We start from the raw sequence: 11,082 nt of genomic DNA on the forward strand, positions 1-11,082 counted from the left end.
GGAGGCCAACCTGAGGTAGAAGTTGGTATCTTAAGAGATACCGGAGCTAATCAGAGCTTGATTACGAGAAGCCTGATTGGGAATGATCGACGGTTAGCTGGCAGGAGTAAGATGAAAGTATATTGGTTATTGTCTGAGAGTGACATGCCCATTTGTACTGTCCAGCTAAGGTCGGAATATGTGTCGGCAGAGGTGATGTTGGGAGTATGCCCCGACATACCTATTCCAGGAGTCCAAGTGATCCTGGGGAATGACTTGTGCAGGACAAAGGTGTTGCCAAGAGTCATAGTGGAGACTGTGCCAGAGGAGTGCCCAGAGGGCCACGGCACGGGTGGGACACCTGAGAGTGTGAACCTGACTGACATCCAAGGAGATGCATCAGGAGACTGCCAAGCCATTGAGTACCCTGTCTAGTAGTGATGAAGGCAGAGGTGGCCGACGAGGAAGACGCTGGAGAAAATGAGACAGTGGCAATTCAACCGGTAGAAGATATCGACGTAGATATAGCGTGGTTATTTGAGGAAGGTCCGGCTCAGGAAGATGAAGTTTCGGTGAGGTCAAAAGTGAAGACGACCCAGCCGAAGAAGAATCATGTGAAGAGAGCGGACCTGAATAGAGCCCAGCCCGCTGAAATTAAGAGTCTGAAGGTGAATGCAACTGTGCTGAGTAGAAATGAAGAAGGATGTGGACATACTGAGGACGGGAGTAGAGCGTCAAGTTGTCCACGAGCACAGAGGCATTTGGATAGTGGAATTAAGTTGTTTGAGATGTCAGGAGTTGACATGTTTCACAGAAAACGTGGAGGAGAGATAGTGAAGAAGAGTAAGAGCCGAGAAAATGAAGGAGAAGAGACAGTATGTGTGGACAGATGCTTACGAGCACTCTAGGAGAGGTAAAGTGACATGTACGGTCGAGTGCTGTTGGGTGTAGTACAGTGCTCGAAGAAACTTTTAGGGAACGAAGAAGATTTGAAAGAGAAGAAATGGAGTTGTATAGAGGTGAGAAGTGTGGGAAGAGGATGATGATACAAGCGTGGAGGAATAGAAGAAAGCCGAGGACTTGATGGAAGTCAAACAGGATGAGGTCTCGGATAAATGAGGAGACGAAAGGGAGGATCGTCGGTGAAGACGAGGGAGTGAAGTATTATGACAGGAGACGGAAGTATAATGGCAGTAGATGGAAGTGTGAAGACGACAGAGGAAGTACAGACAGTAGATGTCTGACTCTGGGGGTGAAGAGAAGAAGATGAGGAAATGGAGGGTGGAAACAATAAGTAGAGCGGGCGTCCAAGGAGGACAGCCTAGCCAAGAGGTGCCAGAGAAGTCAGATCGTTTGTGAGAAGATCATGTTTCTGGCGAGCTGTGAACTAGATATTGCAAATTACAAGGTGCGACCGGATGTGCAGTGTACATCGATGATATTGTAGTGTTCGCTGATTCCTGGAAGGATCACGTGGATCGACTTTTAGATTTGTTTGATCGATTGGAGAAGGCCAACATGACGATCAACTTAGCAAAAAGCGAGTTCGGGAGAGCAAGCCTGGAGTACCTTGGATATATAGTAGGGCAAGTTGAGGTTGCTCCGGTAAGAACAAAGGTGGAGGCCATTGACAACTTCCCGGTGCCAGGAGTAAGAAAGAATTGTTGAGATACCTCGGTATGATTGGATATTACAGGAAGTTCTGTGAAAATTTCTCCATCATAGCCGCTCCTATGACGAGTTTGCTGTCAAACAGCAAGAAGTGGGAGTGGAATGGAACAGCACAAGAAACGTTTGAAAAGACCAAAAGACTGTTGACCGAGGCGCCTGTACTAATGTCGCCAGATTTTGGAGCGCCATTTACGTTATATGTAGATGCCAGTGATATAGGGGCTGGAGCTGTACTTACTGTTATGATCCCAGGTAGCCGAAAAACGAGTCTCCTCTTTGAGAATTATTCTATCAAGCCTAACCTGACTAGAAGGTCTAGAGGTCTAGGAAATATAGAGGTGATAACACAGATGTAAAATATTTGGTTGAATTTAATAAACAATTTGAGATTATGGGCAGTGAATAAGAAAATAGATAAATGACTGGTTAGGAGAAGTGGATAATTTGCTGGAAATACAAGGCTCGCTTCTGGAGGGCTTTGATCTCACTTGAGTGCCAGACATCGCAGGGGAAAGCCGTGCTCCGTTTGAGCTCCCGTCAGAAAGGAACACCTAGTGATATATCTCCAAGAGAAGAGAAGTGTGCAGATGTGCCAGCTGTGGAATCGAGCTGGGAACGTTGTGGTCTCAAGTCCTGGACGGCGAGGAGTGTTTATTAAGCCGCCCAGAGACATTATCGTGGGCCGTGGGAGTGCCCTGACCAGACTCCGTCAGAGGGAGGAGCGCCCTCAACTAGGCAATCTGTGGTAAGCACGATTTAAGCCAGTTCATAGTGATTACTTGTAGTTGGTCGTGTGCCCAGCGACAGTAGCAATGTTTATTGATAAGTTAGACATGTTTTGATAAGGCAGAAAGCCTAAAATAAAAGAGTGGAGAGGGAGGAACGTCCTGGAGGACGGAGCGACGTCCGTCCCCTCTGAGCACTGGCAGGTGACTGAGGGAGCCAGCTCCTGACGGCGGAGGACCATCCCAGAGTGAGTGAGGACCGCCGGGCACGGCGGAGCATGGACCAGCCCAAAATGGGGAGTCCACTCACACAGTATGTAGAGAACAGATAAATATTATAGGCAAACATATTGTGTGGTTATTTTTGTTTATGTGTTTAAGGGGAAACATTTTTATTGGAGTGTCGATGGGTTGCAGGTTTGTCTTTGGAGAAGAAGTTGCTGAGAACTTCGAAGCCAGCACAGAAGGAGTAGTTGATGAGACTCCAAGGTAGTGGAGGAGAGGACCTCGAACTGTGAGGAGAAGCAGTGAAGAGGAGTGTCACGTGCTTCTGTTGAGGTGGTGAAGCAGATAGTTGCTCGAGGAAACTTCATGGTGTAGCAGCCAGGAGAGCTGTGGAGGACCCTAGTAGAGGTGGCGAAGCACCATAGTTGCCGAGGAAAACTTCATGGTGTAGCAGCCTGGAGGAGCTGCAGAGGATCCTGGTAGTAAAACCCGGAAGAACCTGAAGAGATCAGGGTAGTGAACTTCCAGATGTTGAAGGGAAGTTCTAAATGATTACTTTTAGGGAGGTGATAGAGTGTTCGGTTGTCATTAGCGTGCAAGACGCAGTGAAAGGTGAGGGATTGTTTGCCATTCTTGTGCCGAGGAGTGTTTATACTGAAGTATACAGTTACAGTCGTAGGCTGGATTACCTACAGATGTATGTGTTCTAGGACTGATAGGGTGATCGATTGATCATTGTTGTGTACCAAGGAACGTTTATACTGATATATATATGTTATAGCACTCATACGCTGATTTTCCTTGTACATGTTTATAGATATATATATATATTCTCTTGCTGATAGTGCAACATTGTATTATAAGACTTGACTACTTGAGGAGGTTGGTAATATCAGGTGGTGAACCAGGAGATAGAATACCACTTGATAAGCAGATGATAGAGTTCTGATGGTGTTGGAGGGCAACCTGACTGAAATAGTATAGAGTGTAGGATTCATTATTAATATACGTGTGTATGTATTGTGTATGTGCTTTGTCCAGTAAATGTATTCAAATTTGCTGGTGTTTGCCCTTGTCCTAGTGAAGCTTCCCAGGAAGTAGTAAAGAAGGAGAGAGAGAGAGAGAAAGAATCAAAAACCACCACTGTGGACAGGGTAGAACAGAAAACTAATAAGTCAAAGGGGATTGAGGAGATCACATCACATAAGGAGAGAGAGGGGAGTCACAGCGGCTCGAGTGGGTGTGTGCACGTGACAACGAGGCTAAGTATTGGAACCGCATCCCCCTAAACGTGTGACATTGAGCCCCTCTTCAAGAGCCAGAAGCGCCCAGGGTGATCTCCTGGTAAAGTATAAGCACTCTACCGAGTTGTGGGTTGGGTTGTCCAGAAAGAAGGATCAACAACGACAACACCACCAACCCACACTATACAATACCAGGCAGCAGGTCCCCCCCTCTCCACGGCGCTGAAAGTCTCCAATGGAAAGGCAAACATAGACAGAAAGTAAATAGGAGAATTAAAATAGACTAGGGATGAGGTTATTCTACATTAGGTTTCAGGGTCACTGGGGTAACGCAAAACACACGACTCATAGACCGGCTTTTTAATCCCCTTGAGCGAAATGCTAAGACGGGGAGGACGAGCAATCACTCGCTGGGGTAACGAAAATGGACCGGGACATAGCCCAGCTTTTTAATCCCCTTGAACGAAATGCTGAGACCAGGAGTCGAGCAATCACTCGCTGGGGTAACGAAATATTCACGACTCACAGACCAGCTTTTTAATCCCCTTGAGCGGAATGCTGAGACCTGGAAATGAGCAATCACCCGCTGGGGTAACGAAACAGCATGGAACCATATCGCTGCCATTTAATCCCATTGGGGTAACGAAACAGCATGGAGCCATATCGCTGCCGTTTAATCCCAATGAGGTCACGAAAAAACATGGATCCATATCGCTGCCATTTAATCTCACTGAGGTAATGAAAAAACATGGAGCCATATCGCTGCCGTTGGCAAAACTTAAAAAACACCATGCACCATATCGCTGCCGTCGCCATTTATAACGAAAAATACACGACACATAACGCTTCCATCGGAAAAAGCAAAACGGCAGCGTTATGTGTCGTTTACCACTACTCACTTCGTCCTCTGCCTCCGCATCCACAATCCCTACCTCCTTCCAACAAGCTCCTCCACTCCACCTCCGCGTCCTCAGGCTCCCCCACCTCCACTTCCTCGTCTTCAAACCCCACCTCCTCGCCCTCAAGCTCTTCCCCCCTCCGCGTCCTCAAGTTCCACCTCCTAGCATTCATGCTCCTCCACCTTCGCGTCCTCAAACTCCACCTCCTCGCACTCAAGCTCCTCCACCTCCATCTCTTCGTCCTCAAGCTCCTACTCCTTGCCCTCAAGCTCCTACTCCTTGCCCTCAAGCTCCTACTCCTTGCCCTCTAGCTCCTCCACCTACACTTCCGCGTCCTTAAGCTCTACTGCCTCGCCCTCTAGCTTACCCAGCTCCACCTCCTCGCCTTCAAGCTCCTCCACCTCTTCTTCAGCGTCCTTAAGTTCCACCTCCAACTCCGCGCCTCAAGCTCCTCAACTTCCAACTCCGCGTCTCCAAGCTCTACCTCCACGCCTTCAAGCTCATCCACTTTCGCGTCCTCAAGCTACACCTCCTCGCTTTTAAGCTCCTCCACCTCCACCTCCGCGTTATTAAGCTCCACCACCTAGTCCTCAAGCTCCTCTACCTCTACGTTCTCAAGCTCCACTTTCTAGCCCTCAAGCTCTTCCACCTCCGATTCCTCAAGTTCCACCTCCTCGCTATCAATCTTCTCTACCTCCGCGTCCTCAGGCTCCACCTCTTCCCCCCAAGTTCCTCCACTCGACATCTGTGTCCTCAAGCACCACCTCTGCGTCCTCAAGCTTTACCTCCTTACCCTCAAGCTCCTCTTCTTCCACCTACGCATCCTGATGCTAAACCTCGTTGCTATCATGCTCCTCCATTTCCACGTCCTCGCCCTCAAGCTCTTCTACCTCCACTTTCGGGTCCTCAAGCTCCACCTGTTAGCCCTTAAGTTCCACTTCCTTGCCTTCAAGCTCCTCCAAATAATCAACCAGAAGCTTCACCTCCGCGCTCTCAAGCTTCACCTCCTCGCTCTCTAGCTCCTCTACCTCCACCTCCGCGACCTCAGTTTCCACCTCCACTATTTGCGGATTATTTTGGTAATGCTTAGGATTTGGATTATTGTACTTGTTATTTATAGAAGACAGATAGTAAATAAATTCAATAAATTTAGTTGCTTATTTTTAATAATAAATTTAGTTTTGTTGTTTGCATTATTAATAACTTTTTATTCAATAAATTATTTGATGTTTTATTTAAGGTTTAAGAATTCTTTAATTCCTACTTTAATTTTGATTTTCGGATGGAGGTACCAGCCTAAGCGAACTCAAGCTGGTATTTACATATTGTTTTATACTTTGTTTGCTTCTTTACCTTTATTAATGTCTTTAATTAGATTATATATAGTAGGAGGAAGTTTAACAAAAGGGTTGGTTACGTTTGGTATATGAGAAGTAAGTATAATTAGTATTTTATGGTATTTTCCACAGTGTGAGCATTTGTAGGGTGTGAGTGCATATTAGTGTTCTTGGTGATGTTGTTGTAAGGGTTTTATGTTTATGGCAAGTAGATATAAAGTCTTTAATTGCCTATTCTTCGGTAGCTCATATAAGGATAGTTTTAAGGGGTTTAATGGTATTTAGGTGATGAGGTGTAAATGGGGCTGTAATTATTATGGTTGGTCATGGGTTATGTTCATCTGGTTTATTTTATTTATCTAATATTATTTATGAGCGATTGGGAAGACGAAATTTATTAGTTAATAAATGATTATTAAATTTTATACATTCTTTAGGTCGGTGGGGATTTTTATTAAGGATTAGTAACATAGCACCTCCTCCTACATTAAATTTATTAGGAGAGATTAATTTATTTATCAGGATAGTTAGGTGAAGAAAGGTTAGGATAATTAAGTTAGTTGGATTATCTCTTTTTAGGGCAGCTTACATGTTATATTTATATTCAGTTAGACAACATGGAACGTGTTTTAGGTAATTATATGCATGTTGTTCTGGAAAGTTAAGGGATTATTATGTGTTGAGTCTTCACTGAATTTCTTTAAATATAATAATTTTAAAGAGATTTGTAGTGCTGTAATTAATTTAAATAGTTAGAAACAACGTTGAATTGTGGTGTCAAAGTTATAAGGGTTTATTTTGAATAGTGATATGGAAATCCTCTATGCACTTAGTGAGGTTATTTTTTTAGTTAGGGATTCTTTGTTATGGTTAACTATATATTTAATAATATTGCAGGGTTTATTAAGGTATGTAGTTGAATGCTCAAGCTCCTCCACTTCCACAACCGTGTCCTCAAACTCCACCTCCTTGCCCTCAAGCACCTCCACCTCCACCTTCGCGTCCTCAAGTGCACCTCCTCGCCCATAAGCTCCTACAACTCCACCTCCGCGTCCTCAAGCTCCACCTCTGCGCCCTCAAGATCCTCCACCTCCACCTCCGCGTCCTTAAGTTCCACCTCCTCCCTCCAATCTTCTCCACTCCACGTCTGCGTCCTCAATCCCCACATCCGCCCAACAAGCACCTCTACTTCCACCTCCTTGCCCTGAAGCTCCTGAACCTCCACGTCCACCTTCACAAGCTCCACCTCCTCGCCCTCAATCTGTTCCCCCTCCTCATCCTCAAGCTCAACCTCCACGCTATCAATCTTTTCCACATCCTCATCCTCAAGCTCCACCTCTTTCCCACAAGCTTTTCCGCTCCACCTGCCCCCAAGCTTCTCCACTCCACCTCCGAGTCCTCAATTTACACTTCCGCCCAACAAGCTGCTCCACCTCCATCTCCTCGTCCTCTAACTACACCTAATCACCCTCAAGCTCCTCCACCTCTGCGGCCTCAAGCTTTACCTCCTCGCTCTCAAACTCTTCCCCTCCGCGTCCTTAAGTTCCACCTCCTAGAGATCCTGCTTCTCCACCTTCGCATCCTCAAGCTCCACCACCTCTTCCTCGGCGTCTTCAAGCTCCACTCTCGCCATCAAGCTCATCCACTTCCACCTCCAGGTCCTCATGCTCCACCTCTGCGGCCTTAAGCCACACCACTTCTACCTACGCGTCCTTAAGTTCCACCTCCTCGCCCTCAATCTCCTCCACCTCTATATCAGCGTTCTTCATCTCCACCTCCTCGACTTCAAGCTCCTTAACCTCCACCTCCGTGTCCTGAAGCTCCATTGCCTCCCCCTCAAGCTGTTCTACTCCACCTCCGCGTCCTGAAGATTCATCTCAACACCTTCAAGTTCCTCCAACTCCACCATCGCGTCCTCAGATTCCACCTCTTTGCTCTCAAGCTCCTCCACCTCCTCGCCCTCAAGCTCTTCCACCTCCACTTCCGCGTCCTCAACCTCCACCTCCTCGCCCTCAAGCTCTTCCACCTCCACTTCCACGTCCTCAACCTGCACCTCCTCGTGTAATGGAGGGTGGGGGAAATAGCTCTCTTTAGTCCATTGTCCCCCCCCCCCCCCCAGTTAACTAACGAGGGCGGGGGGAAACAGTTCTCTTTTGTCAATTATCCGCCCTCAATTAACTATCCTAGAGTTCCCCCAGAGCTCCTACTACAACCTCTCTAGTTCAACACCTTGTAACCTAGGTATTTGATTACCTAGGTGCTACAACTACAAGGTGCCGTAACTTGATCAGCTACCCGCAAACTCTACAGAAACTCTAGAAACATTTCACTGCCACAAACGTATAAGAGAACGAAAGGAAAGAGATGAATAATGAAGTAATTAGTGAGGGTTCGGGGTGAGAGAGGTAGGGAGGAGTAGGTGGGAGGAGTAAGGAGGGGTCGTCAGGTGAAAGGGAAAGGGGGAGAGAGGGTACGGAGATGAATAGGAAGTAGTGGTAGAGGTAAAAGGGTAGATAGGTAGAAGTAGAAAAGTAGATAGTAGAAGTAGACAGGCTGCCACCATCCATTCTAATCAGTACATACAAGACAAGGAATGGAACTCCTCTGAATCAAAATATGTTATTAGCATGTGTCAACTGGAATCATGTTCCAGGCAAGATTCTTTTATTTAATCACTCCAGAGAACTCTACACTCTAGTTTGCATATTGTATCCAAAAATCCCAGATCTAGGAACAATTAAAATCAGATTACAAGTAAAGTGAATCAAGTATATATTTCTCAATAATTCATCATGTATATTTATCAGGATAGATATCCGAATTCAAGCAATCAAACTGAAGGTTCACTATTACTATACAAAGTGAGTCCTTACCCAAGAATTCGGGCCGCCTAAAACAGGCGGCTTGTTTGAAGGACCCACTGGCTAGCCGCCTGCAATTATGAGCTTAGCAGAAACAAGGTGAACTTCAATGACCTGACCTTGGTCACTGGTGGTCATTAACACTCTAAAGGTGTGACTATCAGGCCGACAGAATGGCGCCTCTCAAATCCTTGTCTGTGACTCATGAACTATATATATCTATCTAATATATATATATAAATGTAAATGTTCGTTTGTTCAAAATCGCTAATCTCCGAAAGTTCTTCACCGATTGCTTGGAAATTTTCACACAATGTTCCATTCGCATTCAAGCAGGTTTTTATATACATACTATATAGATGTCACGTCTGTCACGGAAAAAAACATGTTTTTTTCTGAAAAACTGTAATTTTCATGTATTTTTTATGTGAGGGAAATCTTCGAAACCTCTTTACCGATTGCTTTGAAATTTTGACACAACGTTTCATTCAAACAGGCGCATGTTTTTATATACCTACTATATATATGCCTCACCTGGGACAGGAAAAAAACATGCTGTTTTTGAAAAACGCCGCCATCTGTTGGACGTAAGAGCAACTCACTCTGTAATCTCCGAAATTTCTTCACTAATTGCTTTGAAATTTTTTACACAACATTCCTTTAAAATTCGCGTGTGTTTTGATGTACCTACTATAAAGATGCCACACCTGTGACGGGTAAAAACATGCTTCTCTTGAAAAACAGAGCCATCCCTGTTGGACGTAATAGCAACACAGGTTGAACTAAATATGTTACGATTACATTTCAATGTTTCCGATTGCATTGATAAAGTGAATTTTCATAGATTTCAATTTATTTTCATTTTGATTTAATTATTTTGTGTAACATGGCATTGAGCTTTGTTGTTTAGCATACCATTCATTTCGTGAGTATAGTTTATTTTATATTTTTTCATTGTTTTTCATTTCGTTTTCTTAACTGTTCTTATTTTTCAGTGCAATTGGTGGTGGAATTGAGCTGTGTCGATTGATCTGCGCATTAATTGAAATATTTTGTTAGTATTTTTTTGTTTTGTTTTTAAAACAAGAAAATGGACAATGTGTGTATTTCACAGCTGCAAATGTGCAGCAAATAGCTATAAATCTACCAGCTACAATGTTAACTGTTTTCTTAACGTTATGTCAGAATGACGCGTTTGGGAAAACACTGCTGTATTCGGAAGTGCCTCTGTATTACATATGGAATGATAGCAGAAAATCATTTGAAAGATGCAGAAGAGGAGAGCGAGTCGACGGACAACCTGACATATTTAAATAAACTACGATAGGCACATTGAACACCGTGCAACCCAATCAGGATGAATGCTTCTTTATTCGCATGCTGTTGGTAAATGTGCTCGGTCCAACGTCTTTCCAGCAATTGAGATTTGTCAACGGCGTTACACATGCCACTTTCCGTAGTGCATGTCAAACTCTGTATTTATTGGAGAACGACCGACACTGGGATGTATGCATTAATGATGCGTCAAACACGTCACATCCAAATCAAATTCGTGCATTGTTTGCAGTCATACTGACCGCCTGCTTTCCTTCATCTCAAACAGAGTTATAGGAGAAATATAAATCGCAAATAGCTTAACATATTGTCCGTCGAATACGCAAAGAAAATTCAAATATGAACATGGATTTCACAGCAGAAATCTACAGCGAAGCGTTGATAATGATTAAGGATTTATGCTTAAAAATTACGAACATAGTTCTCAATCAATAGGGAATACTGTCACTGTATCGATCTGCTGCTGCTTCGTTCGATGTAGAATTGCGTCGTGATAAAAATTGCAACACGAGTGATCAATGAACATAAGACAATGTTTTATGTGCAATCAAATATTCCCAAGCTAACGCTTGAGCAAAAAGACATTAACAATCAAATAATTTAAACTGTCAATAACAGGATTGGAGAAATCTTCTTAGACGCGCCAGGAGGAACTGGTAAAACCTTCCTAATTAGATTGATTCTGGCAGCAATTCGATCCCAAAATGGCATAGCCTTAGCTCTTGCATCGTCCTGAATAGTTGCGACATTGCTACCAGTTGGAAGAACTGCTCATTCGGTTTAGAAATTGACGTTGAACATGAAAT

General features: G+C 44.4%; 1 protein-coding gene and 1 pseudogene across 1 annotated transcript; one reads left to right on the top strand and one right to left on the bottom strand.

The window, feature by feature from the left end:
• The first annotated feature begins 419 nt into the window (after positions 1 to 419).
• On the top strand, positions 420 to 6,819 carry LOC138354310 (NADH-ubiquinone oxidoreductase chain 4-like; annotated as a pseudogene).
• A 294-nt stretch (positions 6,820 to 7,113) lies between these two features.
• On the bottom strand, positions 7,114 to 7,906 carry LOC138354311 (uncharacterized). The gene is made up of 2 exons (XM_069308460.1): positions 7,788 to 7,906; positions 7,114 to 7,444 (listed from the first exon to the last, which is right to left on the bottom strand). The coding sequence occupies exons 1-2, from the start codon at positions 7,904 to 7,906 to the stop codon at positions 7,114 to 7,116; spliced, it is 450 nt and encodes a 149-aa protein (XP_069164561.1).
• Positions 7,907 to 11,082: the final 3,176 nt, after the last annotated feature.

The sequence above is a fragment of the Procambarus clarkii genome, chromosome 62 (assembly GCF_040958095.1).
Source record: "Procambarus clarkii isolate CNS0578487 chromosome 62, FALCON_Pclarkii_2.0, whole genome shotgun sequence".
In the NCBI taxonomy this organism is placed as follows: Eukaryota; Metazoa; Arthropoda; class Malacostraca; order Decapoda; family Cambaridae; genus Procambarus; species Procambarus clarkii.